A 16404-nucleotide genomic window follows, 5' to 3' on the forward strand; every position below is an offset into this window, starting at 1 on the left:
CTCCAACGTTTAATGGAGGCGTTGTACGGAATAAAATATTCTGTTTCGTATCTACGTTGACCTTGAATGACCTTCAACAGTAATCTGCCAGTGGATATTGATAAAAGATAAATAAAAATAATTAACCTTAAACGTACGCTCGACACTTTCCCTTAAAACCAGAAAAATGGCGCTATGTCCCATTGAAAATCAAATGATTTTTGCATGAAATATTTTTTTTATATATCTAATTAACGAATAATAATTAAGTACCTCACCCTGTATATTACACAGCAACTCGACACATCGTTGATCGATTACAAAAACCAGGTTCTTCACTATTTGTGTATATTAACTAAATGTTGTATAGTTAATAAAAAATTGAATCCTTTATTATGGTAAATCCAAGCTCCCAATAGTTCTTTTTTGCACCGTTTACCTCAGCTTATCGAGACTCCACTGTAACAATTATTCTCCACTCATCATTTTAAAAAGCATGATCAACAATCAATGTATCAATCAGTCTCGATTCATTACTTGCCTCGATAATTTCTAATCACTTTGAGTTCTTAAAGCTCAGACATTTCCTCCTTGTTCTGATTATTAATAATGAAATGTTTTTTTTTTTTACAAATTGAAATCAAGGAAAATCACAGTAAGTATTTACATTTCTAATGATTTTAGATGCGATAGAGAGGAAAAGAACAGGTAAGACGCAAACGTAGATTACCATTGTAAAGAAATATAAAAGATATTAGAAGTAGGACTATCCTATCGGAAAGAGAACAACTGCACGTTTCAAGAAATTATTTAACATCGTACACCGAGAAACGTTAACCAACACCGAGCATACTTTCTCCATACGAGTGTCAAGAGTAGACCCGAGCGTTGAGCGATTATTTCCGATTAGATCTCGATTGAAACTAGATATAAGAAACCGTAGACGAAAATTATTAGCGAATACGCCAAGGCTGACGTAGGTGGATTAATCTCACCGGCGAATCCGACTAATTATTTAAGACGAGCCACGACACGAAGGAATTGCTCGCGATGGATCGACCGTATTGCTTTCGAAATAGGGAAACAGAATACGGGTAATAATCGTGGACACGTTCTGTTTCAGCTGAAAAACGCCGCGGCGAACGTGTTACGCGAGACGTGGCTAATTTACAAGTACACCCGCATAGTGAAACGCGTGAATCCAGGACGTGTTCGGACGCACCAGCGGAAATTTCTGTTGGCTATATACGCGTAAGTCAATACACCCAACCACACGACTGGCACACGTAATCGACGTGTACCGTGGTGCTATTAGCATTCTCATCCGTAATGCAAACTTTCAGACTCAGGAAAGTGAAGATGGATCAGCGAAAATTAATGGACAACGCCAATACCATCACCGATATGGCCAAGGTACCCGCACGCAAGTAACTTACAATTCGATTAAACTTCCCATTAGCCACGTCGACGACACGCTGTCCCGCGTATCGTCGATCAACCGCCTCTTGTATTCGCGAACAAGCCCTTCGTTTGCGGACCCCGTTCGCAGGACGAAGATTCCCCGAAGAACCATATTATTTTGTTGGCCGCGATGAAGCGACGCTTATTGGGGCCGATTGTTGGTCAATCGCGAGTCCCATACACCCGAAAACTCGAACGTAGAATATAAAACCAACCTATCGGAGATCGAAACGCCGCCATATTGCTCAAAATTCAAGTTCTGCCTTAATTCGTCGACATTTTTACCTGGATCGTTTATGACAGTTCAGATGCAGATCATAAACTTGACCTCTACGCTAAAGTCTCTTAAACTCAGAATTTCCAGAGGTCAGCAACCAATTCAAGTCAATAATAAATTCAATAGTACGTTGATGTCAAAAGTATCTCGACAAAGGCAGGCGTCACTTTGAAATGGAAACATAGATATATTCAATAGCGTTCACGTCGCATTTCATATTTCTGTCATAACTTTTTAAGAAAGCATTTATGAATTCTTTGTTATACAGTGTGTTCGACCACCCCTGGGAAAAATTTTAATGAGGGATTCTAGAGACCAAAATAAGACGAAAATCAAGAATACCAATTTGTTGATGGAGGCATCCTTAAAAAGTTATTAACAATTAAATTCAAAAATTTCAAATTGTTCTGGAAAAATTATTTTCGGTTGTGGGGGTCAATTATAATCATTTTTGGTGAATAGGCATACCCCCGAAATCCTACCTATTTTCTAGAAAAAAATTCGAGAAGGTGTGAAATTTTTCGATGAAAAAAAAAATTTTTCAAATCGTTCTAAAAAAATTATTTTCGATTGCGGGGATCAGTGACAATCATTTTTGGTCATTACATATACCCCCGAAATCCTACGCACTTTTGAGAAAAAAATTCTTTTCCGAAATGTCTGACCATACCATCGATATGTTTCACTGAATTTTCATACGAATCTTTAAAACGTCATAACTTCTGAACGGATTGGACGATTTTAATGTTTAAAAAAGCAAACTACGCGTATTTTGATGGAGAATATGTACAAGTCGCAAAAATATTCGAAAAGTTGGTCCTTGACCCCGCAAAATGAGAAAAACCCCATGAAAATGGGCCAATTTTCAAACAGCCATAACTCCTACAATTGTGAATATATTTCAATGAAACTTTTTTCTGAAGTAGAGCTCATGGGTACCTACAAAAAAGTATTAGACAACTTTTCTGTAGGACGTCAAACAAATGTACTAAAAATGAAAAACGAATTTTTAAGGATAATCGACAGGGGGTGCCTAAATTTTTCGGCGAAATTGAAAAGTTTCAAATCGTTCTGAAAAAATTATTTTCGGTTGCGGGGGTCAATTATAATCATCTTCGATGAATAGACATACCCCCGAAATCTTGCGCATTTTCGAGAAAAAAATTCTGTACGTTAATAACTGTTTAACGAAGCCTTCATCAACAAATTGGTATTCTTGATTTTCGTCTTATTTTGGCCTCTAGAATCCCCCATTAAAATTTTTCCCAGTGGTGGCCGAACACCCTGTATAACGCTTTAGTCTTATTTTTACTTGTAAAACTCATTGCTGAAGTGTGTACGGAAAGATGTGGAACACCCTGTATGTACATCAGAGAGATGAAACGATGGCTGTCCTCGCACGTATTGTCATTATTGACTGAGGCGATCGCTACTAGAATTCGAACGAAATGTATCAAGACGAAGTAGGATAGAATATTGAACGACATTGGCATAGCCATAAGCGCGGAGTATTAGAACAAAAATGTATTTTACTATGCAGCGTGACAACCAGTCGTCTCTCTATGTTACAATTTTAATTGCACAAAATCGTGGCGTGCCAATTCGATCCTAGAACAAACCCAATCGAACCCCATATTTCCATCAAGGTGGAACCGACCTTTTGCTAGCCCAGAGACTCCGAAGATGTTTCGAGCAACCGACTAACTGGTAACGACGTTTGCCCAAACAGACGCAGAACACAGTCTACGAGATCGTCTCGGACATGAGCACGCGTCAGGACGCGCTGGAGGAGCGTCTGGTAGGCCTGGAGGACCGGCTGATCGGCCTAGAAGAGAAACTGACCGGCCTTCAGGGTCAACTGGAGCTGCTGCCAGAGGAGCTGACCAGGTGCCTGGCTCAGCATGCCGAGCGTATGGAGCAGCGGAGGAACTTCCTTCACCCGGACACGGCGGTCGCGATGGCGTCGGCGAGCGGCGTCGGCGGCGTCTCCGTAGTGAACAGCCTGTCGATGGGCATATCCGGTAGCAACGTGTCCGCCCATCATCCACTGGGCAGCATGTCGAATTCGCCGCTGCTGCCGCACTCGAGGAGCGTACCTAGCGCGCCCAGCACAATGTCCCTTCATCCGTGGCCAGTCAGTCCGGTCCTGCCGCCAGTATCGAGCCGTACGCCTCACCTGGTGCCAGAGACTGGCAAGCACCACAACCTGGCTCACTCCACGGTGGCCACCACGACGACCTCGCAGTCGGCCACCAGGCTCACCTCGCAGTCCGGAATGGGAGGACTGGGCAACAGTCAGGGGTCCGACAAGTCTCCACACAGCTGAGTCTCGTCTTTGCAGCCGCAGCACTCTTACTAAGGTGCCCGACGATGGGTACTTCTAGACGCTCGCGTATCTTCGAGTCCCTCCCGCGCGATTGCCTCTGCCCCGATCCCTCTCAAAGGGAACAGGAAAAAGTTTCTTCGTGTCCATCGGTGCAAGAACTCGTTACAGCGAGACTCTGGGACCGGTGGAGTTCGATGGACGGTGGTTTAATATCGGATCGGTGGCGAGATCAAGCGTTCTTGGACCTAGAAACCCTCGAGGTGGTTGTTTATCCTTTGGAGTTCAGTTTGGTACGGGTACATCCGGTGTCTTAGCTGTTTGCGCAGAGTTGGGAATAATTGTTGCACTAGAGGACGATGAGGAGACGTTCAGTTAGTAGGTGCTTAGCCAACGAGTCGTCTCTATATGGTATCCGAGTGTCGTGATCCTTTCTTTTTTAAACTTTATTTTGATATTCGAGCGTTAAATTATTCTTAGAAAGTCCTAGAAGCGAAACCAGCGATTCGGGTCATAGTTGAAACTGCAGGTTCCTAACGATCGATAGTCGCCAATTCCGATTGATGGCAAACTTGAGAGTCGAGAGGTCAGGGAAAGTTACCAAGAGTGAAATCTCAAAGTCGTGGATGAACTTGCACCGCTTCTGAACTCGCCGTACCAAACATGACAATTGACTTTTACGTTTCTCCCTTTGACGCGTTCGCTGTCGCGGCCATTTTCTATTTCATGTACGTGTGAACCATCGAACGAGGGCTACGATTCCGTGTTGGTATCCAGAGTATTCTGTTTTATTTGTACATAGTTAAAAGACTGCACCAGAGACATCGCTGCGGTAACGAACGCGTTAATAGCTTTCATTCGCCGGAAGTTGAGGAATCGAGTCTCGCGACCACCGACGATCGAACCTAACCGCCCACTTCCGTAACCACAGACAAAACGAAAGTCTTGCAGTAGCGTAAACAACGGGTCCAATCCTCTTCCCGATTGACTGTGTCTTCTCGCTAAAACAAAACCAAATTCACACACACACACACACATACACACACAAACAAACACACAGAGGTCGAAAGGCGGAATCTCCCACGCTTAGGGTTCGATCCATGTTTCCGTAGGATCGTCGAGGATCAGCGCGAATAGAAAGGAGGGACTCACGGATACGAGCGTCCTCTTCCACTTGCTGCGAGCTGCTCCCCTGCCCAACTTGCGTGCCTGAAAACTTTTTTCTTAATATTTAAATATATATTCGACACACGAACTCCATCTTATCTCTGTATACCTCGTGAAAAGGAACGCGGATAGGCACAATGTGCGCGGAGAACGTGTCTCCCCTCGACGAGGACGTGGGTGGCTCTTAAGGTGGACGAGCGCGAGCGAGGTTTCCCATCGAACGAAATCACCGGGGGGACGGGGGGAATAGAAACCACCCTGCGTAACGACGGTTTTAGGGAATAAGTTATAGCGTTACACGCGCGAGACACGAGGCGTCGTGCTCGTCGGTAAGTTTTAATTTCGCTCGCGGATCGCGTGCAAGGGGACGAAAAAGTAGCGCGGAATATTTTATGAGCACTTTTACATGAAAACGATAAATGGAGGCGCGTTTCGGGGACGCGATAATGTCCGAACCACGCATATGAAATAAAAAAATTTTAAGTTATTACAACGGGAAAGAACGGTTCCCGGTCACGTCTGACCCCTGAAAATGTCTCTGCACTGCTCGGGTTGTCTCGCTATCTTGCTCCCCTACGCGACCTAATTCTTGCGTTTCCGCCAACGGAACGAGAGATTGCTGAAATTGTTACACACTTTTTTCTCGCGACGCCAGGCGTCATCACGGAGCGGTGGATTTTTGTTTGACAAACCCTCGGATCGGAGTACTCGAGGAAATGGCTGCCTTGGAGAACACTGAAATTATTTTCTATACGAACGATTATGTTCTTCGTCGGTTAATGAAACGAGGATACAGCAAAAAAATAGTGTTTGTTGCCCTAAATTCAAAATTGCGACTAACAACGAAGCGATGCAAACGTAGATAATCCAGGCGGATTTAAAAACTCGTTTCTTTTCGCCTTTACGTCAGAGTTATGGATCGTAGATTAATATTATCGCTTCGTGACCGCGCCTGGAACTTTCAACATCGGCGAACGATCAACCGAACGCGAACCAAAGAATAAATTCTCCAATATCGCGACACCATACCCGGACCTTAATGTTACAATAGCCGACTATGTAAATAGAGAACAATAGCGGGAAATTCCATTGTCAAACCCCAAACGAATCACGCTGGACGAACTTTAAGGGCCACCAAGAGACCACGAAGTGAATCTCCGGGGCTGATGAAGGGAGAATGCAAAGTGATCTTATCCGCTTTAACGTCCGTAGGTTACATAGGATATTATATTGTTAGTGTATACAAAGTGTATGTACATGGCGCACGGGTACAAAGGCTACGTTTCCACCAAAGGGGGAAATTTTTTATAAACGGGCTACGCACAACGGCGTACACGCGCGCAAAGTGGCCCGCTCGCATAACACCGCAAACATTGATTTTATCGAAAATTGTTGTGGACGGAACCGAAACGGTTCGGAAGGGATCACGCGATGCATCGTGCAACATTGTTTAATCTTTCGTGCCTCGAAGCCATTGCGATACATTATTTTTTATTTTTGATAAATAACAGGCGAATTTATTCTCGTAACTGAAAAAGCATGGAAAACGTTGGAACGAATTCGACCGAGTGAAAAAGTCTGACCTCAGGATGATCTTGACCCAGACCTAACCCAGACGAATCGATTTGCTCGTTATTTTTTTTACCAGCCGTATCATTAAATTCTACTTTAGACTCGAATAATCTCAAATTTCAGCTTTTCGAAATTCTCTGAAATATTTCAAAGGTGTTGACATAATTTTAGTATTTAATAGAATAAAATAGAATCTAGGTCGCTCGAATATCGCGTCTTCGTACATAGTCGAATCCGTTTTGAAGTCACTTTAAACGTCTGCGTTTGCTTATTATAGAAATACATTCGATGTAAAAATTGTCAAACTGGCCCTGACACGCAAAAGACAGAAGCACCTCGAATAATTTGCTACGTGACTTCTTTCGAACCGGAGAATATTCTTTCATCCTTAATAATCTTCGATAGAGTTAATATCCGCGGGATTATGCAGCTGGTCCATTCTCTACACACGCTCGAAGCCGTTGCCACGAGATAGGCTTAATTAAAACGAAATACGACTAGACGAATGGGGAAGTAAGTAATCGATCCGCCAACGATATTTCGTTTGACGTTGGTAGCAGGATCGGATGAAATGGTACTTCGATCGGGAAGCTGTAAGTTTAAGAAAAAACAGCAATCAATGCAATACGAATGTCCAAAAAATTGTTTACAACCTCTCAGAAATTATATTATTAGGAATTTTCACTTTCTACCATAACTTGTTTGCAATTTTGTTGTTTTCTATTTCTCCGCGATATTCGCTACTTTCTGTTCGAGGCACCATTTTGTCCAGTCGCGGACGTCGCAAGATGGCCGGAAGCCGACGCGATTGAGACGTCGATTTTATCGTAATGAATCGTTCAGAGTACTCGAGCTTCCGGTCACGTAACGTTCTGTCGTTCCATCGTCACGTTGGCACGAACGAATAAAGATAATTACGTTAATTGATAACGAAATGTTCGAGTTGACTACACGGATTCGGGGGGAGGGGGGGGGGGGCGAGTACATTAACGAACAGCACCGACGAAATCAATTGCATCGCGCGATGCTGCGATTAATTTCTTCGGAGCTACCGAGTATACATATATAAATATATAAATATATATATATATAAATAATACACATACATATATTAAAACATACACGAACACGAACGAGCATACACACACATACATACACACACACACACACACACGTGCATACACATGTTGATAATATATTATGATATTCCGTGACACATTGTTTCGTAATATATTATTAATTTCGAGCGTAATATAGCATGTTACGTTGTCCACGCAGTTTGACGTGCATAATTCGTTCTTTCCGACGTGATCAACCCCGAAGATGTTCAGACTTCCGAGAAACACTACCGACGACTTAGTGGAGCAACAAACGAACAACAGAAACGAAGGAGCAAAAACCGTAATTGCACGATCGACGCGTGAACCACGAGATCGAGATTTTTGGGGGCAGACAGAGGACCGCCCGATTCGTCGACGTTCACCGAAACGATGGGGAAGGAAAAGAAACGGAGGACAAGACGGAATCCATCCAACGGGGGAAAGAAAAGTCTTGGAAAAACGACGGAGATTATCGATCGACGAGAAGAGACTCTGCCCTCAGAAATGGTCGAGCGTTCGTTATCGCGAGGAAAATGTTGGGACCTGGTTTGTCTTGTCCGTCATTGTTTCATTTCGAAAGCGTTGTTTCGCGGCTACTCCGAAACGCGAAACGGGACCAAAAAGAAAAAAAAAAAAGACACAATTGTCACAACGTTCTCATTCCCCTTCTTTCTTCTATCCTCTCTGGATGCCGTCATCGAGTTTCTCGTTCTCCTTTTCTCACTGCTCCTCCGTTCTCCCGAGGAAATTTCTCACTCCTCTCTCTTTCTCTCTCTATTTCTCTCTCCCTGTCGCGGCTCAACGTACTGGACATAACTCCACATAATATTTTTATATAGATTTCTTAAAAGTGCATTATAGTGCCAGGAAGACCACGCCAAGTTAATGAAAAAAAAAAAAAAATGAAAAACAAAAAACAGTCTCAACTATCGGTGCGCTAGGCGATAGAGACCGATTCTATAAGTATTATATTGTATAAATACGAGAGCTGTAGGTAATCATCGAGATCATCGACGAAGCGGCGCACGATCGTCAGTGTCTAAGGCAGCTCTGTCAGTACTGTCGGGTCGAAGAACGAATCGACTGGGTTGTTCAAGGATAATGCAAGAAATTTTATTATTTATGACATGTATTCTACGCATTGCAACATATATTCATTAGTGTTTTTCTGACACTTGAATACATCGCAGTAGTTAATTTAAAAGCTTATTTTTGGCCTAAATACCAAACATTTAATAAAAATGCCCCGTCGTTAATGTGTTAATATCGTTGACGCCTCTCGTAGTCAAATCAGTCTAAAGATCACAAACGCGAACTTTTGTAGACATATTTATCGTCTTTACTATTTTCGATATTTTAAAAAATATTATACAAGTTCTCCCAAGTCGATGCATTCTTTGGCCAGACTATTGAGGTGCACGAGTACCCGAAACTTCGATCGCGAAATCATGGTATTCAAATTTAGTTGAGCCACTGGGGGGCCTAGGGTCTAAGTTAGGTCTAGTTTAGAGCTCCAGAAGTTCGTGGATCTCTAGAACCATTAGTTGGGTGCGAGTACTCTGCCACTAAATATTAGATGCTCTAGTTGGAGTACTGAAAAGTGATCTCTGGATGAACCAGAATCTCTACAAGCTGGATCTCTGACTGAACCACTCAGGCCACAGGTCCTCTTATTAGCCACAAGCGATTTATTGTTCTACTAAAAGATCCCTACAGATACGATAGATGGTCTAATTTAGTTATACTATTAGAAAGTCTCGTATTGGTCCTACACAACGCAATATTCCAGACCTTTCGGGTACCCAGGTCGCCTCTGTTTGCCGCGGGGACAGGCGCGATCGGAAAACGGGGAATCGAGGCAGAAAACGAGGACGTCTCGCGTCGCCGGTTGTTAACGAGTCCCGGTGGTGTACGTTTATGCAACGTCGCGTCGCGATTCTGTCGGATCGAGGCGATTATTTGCACGACCAACGCGGACGCCAATTATTCGAACGGAGTTACGGAATTTTCGAGAGGATTCCGGGCTGCATCGTTCGCCGATAATCGAGCGTATCGGTGATTTACAATTTACGGTTCGTCGGCCTCGTTGGACTGATCGGTGCCGTTGTTGCTTTGGATCATAAATTAGCCTCCCACGTAGACATCGAGCAGCTAGGGCCGAGAGATACGAGGATCGCCGTATTCGAGTTAGTCTCGTTGTAGGCGCGGTGGATGACGTATATAGGCAAGACACTTCGACGAAACATAAACACGTTTTTTCAATTTGCGACGCTACCATCGGAGATAAACAATGTATTCTTTAAGTATCGAATAGTTCGATGAGACTGTAGTAGTTAGCGATCGGATACGTAGCTGAAGCCGTTCACACCGAGCACGAGGGATCGTTGGGCGAAAGAAGGACACGATAGGGATCGCTGGAAGGACCTCTTATCCAATACTCATCAGAGAAAAAATAAGTTGCATTTCTTGACGATTACGCGTACGCGGTAACGCCTCTTTCCTTGCATTCGAGTTCGTTTCGAGTATCCCTAACGCGGATCGATCAAAAAGCGAGGCGATACCGTGAATGTTATCGATTCGAACGCCATTTTGTTCCGACGGAAATCTTCGTTAACGCCTCTCCGACCGAACGACCTAAAGAAGCAAAGCAATCCGAGAAAAATTTAATATCAAGCACAGTGGTCTCGCAGAGAAGGTACAGGAAAACAAGAAAGTCGCTTTTGTCCCGCACATTTGTCAGAACAGTAGATGTACTTTTCGCGAGGAAAACGACGACGCACGACGAAAGGGGGATCGCTTCTGAATATCTCAACGAACAGGACCTTGATCGGCGAAATAATTGTCCGAGTGAAATTGTTTCATCGACGACTTCGTACATTCGTATACATAGAACACTGTACCGCGTGTGCGTCTGAAATATTTTCGTTACTCCGAACGACACCAAGAAACAGCTCTTCCGTCACGACGGACGTAAACGATACGTTTCTTTCTAACCGGACGTTACATTTTGTACGGCACGCTACGTAAAAGGATTTATCATGCCAAACACTAAAATTCGTAAGATCTGTTTCTCCGTGTCGTTCGAAGTACCGCGAACACTTCCGGTTGACAAAGTCCCTTCCTCGACTATGCAGAGATTGATTTGTATGTTTATACTTGTACATATGTGTATACTATATTATGTAATATACACGATATTATAGTATATAGTGTATATATATACGATATTGCAACGCGTATTATGGCCTTTGTTTCGAGCAGAGTTTATACGTACGTCTACGTAAGAAGGATTAGAGAGCGCTTTTGCGTTAGCAGGTTCGATCGACGCCATTGCGCGCCACGTTTTCACGTTCGTCGAATGTTTAATTGATGTTTAAATGTTGTACTTTATATGTGTACATATGTATTTTGTACGTTCGACGAAGTTGCAAACGTTCGGGGCGGGAAACGCGTGGTTGAACGTGCCCCATGTCTGAGGAACATATAAGGGTACTCTCCCCTGTTGTGCAATGCGTGGTATAAATTGGACAATTTATTCGTGAAGCAGGGAACGTTGGAAATATTAATTTCAAAGGTCAGCGGTTCGTTTTCGTTTACGTAATCTCGCGAAATCCCATAGGAATTCGTTTCGAACTCTTCGAGATGGGGGAAAAGGGTAGATTTCAAAGCCAGCGAAGGGTAGATTTTCTTTTCCAGCTGTTCCGTCTGTTCTCGAAATCGTGAAACATCGGTGCAAGTATATTTTTAAGCGTCATCCGTATTAAACTCACGTAGAGCTACGTTTTAAGGGAACGATCCTGCGTTACGTATTTTAAGTCACGTACAATGTTGCATTTCTTTTTTTTTTTCTTTGTTCCAAGAAAGCGCGAAAACAGTTGTTCTGCTGGGTTGCAATACGCTCGGTTTCAATAAGCGCGCGACAACGGCCTTCATTTCGCGGAATCATTAGCGCCGCGACATTCGCGGGCGCTGTCAGCCATGAGAACGCGTCGTAACTCGAAAACAGTAGAAAGATTTAAACCGGAGAATGGAACACGAATAAAATGAAAAGAAAAAAAAATAATAAAACAGGAAAAACGAAGCACCGTGGTGAGTGAATAAAAAAATAGAAAAGGAACGAACGGAGAGTTTGGCGTAAATGTAGGATAATTCAAACTATCTTTGTACATAACTATAGCGAACAGAAACACGTTTACACGTTGATCGGCGTATACTTTCTTCCTTCCTGTTACGATCGACCATGGTCGGGACAAAATCGAGGCTCTTCACGGTCACTCCCCTCCACTGTACTATTTTTACGCTACGAAAAACTATTTGAATAATATTTTTTAGTTAGGAAATAACCAAGATTTGTTCCATCGTTCTTACAAAAACTTAAAATTAAAATATAATTGACAAATTGTAAGCTATTTAATTTTATCGTTACTCGCATGAACAAAATTTTGTCGAAAAATCTGAAGCGGTGGGAGGGTGGGGCGTTTACGTGACCTTGAGCGGCCATTTGATTCTGTCCGAACGCAGCGAACAGAGTTTCGAACAACGGATTTACCAAGACGGTTGCAAATCGAATCTGTACAACACGAGATTCTCGAAAGTAGCAATAGGAAGGATGAGAAAAAGAAACACGACGAGAGATGGGGAAGGGTGGGGGAAAGGAGAAAGAGAAGAAACAACGCAGACAGCCACTCAAAAACCGCAAACTATTCGACCAGTCGTCTTTGAAAGCAGTGAATCGACGATAATTCAAACGAGTGAAAAAAAAATGCTACAAATAAAAAGTAAGAAGAAGACGAGCTGAAAACACACGCTGGGGAAACTATTCTCCGAGCGATTTATACGAGCATTACTACGTTACTACCACGTATAATCATTTACTATTGTTGTTATTATTATGAATTATTATTACAGATTATTATTATTATTAATAACGGTAGCGTTTAAACGGTTTTAACTCTCAGACACTTTATTAAGATCTTTACCAATACTACCTAGCGGGCTGTCGCCATCTAACTGTTACGTAAAATGACCAAAAAATTACTAAGTAATGTACTACCTATTAATCTATAGGGTGATCTAGCGACCACGACTTAAGGGGAAATAGTCTTTTTTAACGAGTTCTCTATCTTTCTCTTATTATTTGCCATCGAAAGGAGACACGGAAGGCGCAGCGGGAAATTCAAATTCGAACTTGTTATCGTTATTATCGTAAATCTATACTGATACTCTATCCTTCTTTCAAGCTTCTTATTTCGAAATTATATTTTCTCCAAATTCAAGATCACTGTGATCGTTCGAAATTGTTACATTACCCATCGTTTTGTTTAAAATATTGGTATTCTGGTAAAAATGATCACTGACCAGTAATTCTTCATGTCTCTAGATTTTGAAAATCAATCAAAATTTACGCTCCTTTAAGACACTCGTGACAATAAATTACATTTATGTTGCTTTAATCGAGTAGAACGGACACTATGAGATTTTATCACCTCTTCGAAGTTATTTTTATTCTTTTGTTCGTCATATTATTCGAGGTATAGTGACCCACGGTGCCTTGCTATCGACGTTCTCAGAAACGCTTTACGGAAATGGACACAACGAGGATGTTTTAATCTGTACTTAGTTGATGAGTGAGGTTCTGTGTCTGCATTTGCACGATTACGTTCGTATAAATCGGACGGGAGTGTTGTTGACGTTGCAATTGTAAGGTTGATTACGTAAATTCGTGGAGTTCCGTTTGCAGACAATCTGCGCGGAACAGGGGCGTTATTAAAACAAAGCTTCGAAAGGATTTATCGTGACAGTAGTAAATTCGAAACGACAAATACACGTGGAGTTACTTTGTGACATTCACTTGCAATCTGTGACGTAACGCAACATTGTAGCTCGCCTGAAATTCACCAGTTTTCGCGATAATATGATAATTAAAAATTTACAATAAATTTAACGAACCCTCGATCGAGGAAATAAAATTGGAAATATCTTCTGTAGATACGTATTATCGATGGAACATTGTAGCAAAAAATAGCGATTCATTAAAAAATGATCTTTCGTCGAGGAAGGAAATTTACAGACCTTCCATTTATGTATTTAATAATGCAACTCGGTCATCTGCTGATCGATTCCTCGATGGACCTTTGGTATTTTAAAAACAAGGAAACGTTTTAAATAATCCCGAACCACCTGAAAGAACGTCGTACGAATCGTAAAAATACCTCTTAGAAGACTAAAGATAAATTGTGCCTGAAACAAAAGGTGGCAATTACTAATCGATTTTTCTACAACAGACATTTCCGCAATGTTCCATAATGGCTATACTAGAAGCATTTACATACTTTCTGACATACTTTAAAAATATTCCCGAAAAGAATTATTTCGTTGAAATTAGTTCGCTCTTCGCATAACATATAACGAGTGACAATATGTCACGTTTATTAGCAACGACGAGCATAATTGCGATTACTTGGAGCACGCTGCGTCTTCTGTGTGCCCTTTCAGAGTACCGACCCGTCTGCAGAGGTCTAGATTACGAAAAAATAACCCACAGGGTGGTGTGTTAGTACTTTTACATTATTGGACAATGACTGGCACGAAGCATATACGATGCTCAATTATGAAAATTGTACTTCTGGGTCGTTCATTTCCCAAATACTCGATGTGTCCTAAAAATTCACAGAAACCGAAGAAACACTGTACTTCTGCTAATTTTCTATTTAACTATTCGCGCGATCGTTACGAAGAAATAGCAATCACAAACGAAACTTAGGAGAAAAATAATAAAACAGGATTCGAAAGTAGAATATTTCCAGCGAAACGCAATATTATTTGTAACGTTAATGTTACGTAAAAAATTATGTTAAGCAATGAAACTTTCATTTTACATCGATTAAACTTAATCAACCTCGTTCGAAAAGTCTGGAATTTAGTAAGAGACTTTCTCGCATGTTCAATTTTCCATTGTACTTGTATTCTTTGTACATAGAATGGCGACTGAGCAAACTACAGGGGCTTCACTATTGGAAAATGGACGATTCATTTTTAGAATGTACATCAAGATGAATAGAACGAGATCGATTAAACGAAGGGGTACTTCTGTATTCCGTAAGCGTGAAGCATGCAATGATGCAGAATTATTTCGAGCAATGTTGCATCGATGATTCGGGGAACGAAAAAATCCTGCTAAATTTCTCCAGTCGAACGAAACTAATTTCGATGCTGTCTGAAATAATTTACTCGGAATGTTTGAACAAAAAAACAGTCTAAATTTCATCCTTCTGGCGAAACCTTTATTACGTTAAAGTTGGATCATAAAAATTTTATTTTACCTGGTAGATTGACGAGATCATGATCTTTCTATTGAAAAATATCAAGGGAAATCAATTGATGTGGAATTGGTTCGTTCCTCCAGTCACCGATTTGATAATCGCGAACGATAGCGTTCGTCTAATACGAGAAATTCGACGTTGGTCAAGCAAGACTAAAAAACGAGGGAAGAATTTATAACTTCGTCCCTGATCACGTGCCAATGGACACCCGAGACATTCGCGATATGATCGTGAATAATGTGGGGAAACGAACGCCAGCACGACACCGTCGAACGCGAGAAACGGTCGAACGCTATCGTCCAGCGACGTATAAAATCTAAAAGAAACAATTCCCACGCAACGAATCTTGAAAGTAGTCAATATCTAATCAATTCCGAAGATACCGTAGCGGTAGACGATTTAAAGAAAGAAGAAAACAGGCGAAAACCAGTAAACGTAAAACGAGTAATGCCAATAAAAACGTTGAAAACGAAAAAAAAAAAAAAATAAACAAAAACTTGTAAAACGAATGATGTTCAAGAATGATAAAAATCTTCCATTTAGATTCGATATCATTGTGGAGCATCGATTGTAACAAACGAGTTGTTATTCAGAAACATACGAGGCGCGGTTAACAATGCGAGTTGTATATATACGTATTATTATATATTAATATAGCGATGAGAAAACAAACAAAAAAAAATAAAATGTAGCACATATTTTTAAAGAGAAACGACCGTGTTTGAGATGAATAACGTATGGCGGATACGCGCGCGGTGCGGATCACGGCACTAATAAGTAAAAATCGATGAACTTCAATCCTGTTAATCATAGGCGAACTAATATCAAGCGAGCACCAGTCGATAATCTAATCGTAGCGTGTATCTCCGAGAAACGCTGCTAAGAATCGATCTTCGAAGGGATAGGGGTATAACGATTACAATGTTTATGAACCAATGCATTTTCATGCCGAGAACAAATAAAATTTGCAAGTCGAATATGAACGTTTTCTTTCCTTCGATTCATCCTGTGCATCCCCAAATCGTAATTGTACGTTAAGGTAAACGATCGAAAAATTACACCTGAAAGGAACAAGGGTCCTAATGGTCAGAACTATCTAATAGAGGTTCCACTGTACTGAAATTTCTGATTCTAAGACTGCAGCAAAATGAATCTACACCGAAGGAAATCTAACAGGTAAGAACTGATTAGTATAGGCAAATT

The 16404-nt window shown here is 41.6% G+C and overlaps 1 protein-coding gene across 2 annotated transcripts in view; it reads left to right on the top strand.

Moving 5' to 3' along the window:
• The window catches only part of Sk (small conductance calcium-activated potassium channel), a 252814-nt gene extending 236636 nt beyond the window's left edge, over nt 1–16178 (top strand). Inside the window, exons 10-13 of one of the 2 annotated variants that reach the window (XM_076778214.1) lie at nt 1103–1230; nt 1323–1392; nt 3447–4077; nt 8058–16178. In XM_076778214.1, the coding sequence (XP_076634329.1) occupies nt 1103–1230; nt 1323–1392; nt 3447–4043 (795 nt within the window). In that variant the 3' untranslated portion in view covers nt 4044–4077; nt 8058–16178. Of the gene's footprint in view, nt 1–1102; nt 1231–1322; nt 1393–3446 lie in introns of both variants that reach the window. The other variant, XM_076778213.1, reaches the window with a different exon arrangement.
• The last annotated feature ends 226 nt before the right edge of the window (nt 16179–16404 follow it).

The sequence above is a fragment of the Colletes latitarsis genome, chromosome 11 (assembly GCF_051014445.1).
Source record: "Colletes latitarsis isolate SP2378_abdomen chromosome 11, iyColLati1, whole genome shotgun sequence".
In the NCBI taxonomy this organism is placed as follows: domain Eukaryota; kingdom Metazoa; phylum Arthropoda; class Insecta; order Hymenoptera; family Colletidae; genus Colletes; species Colletes latitarsis.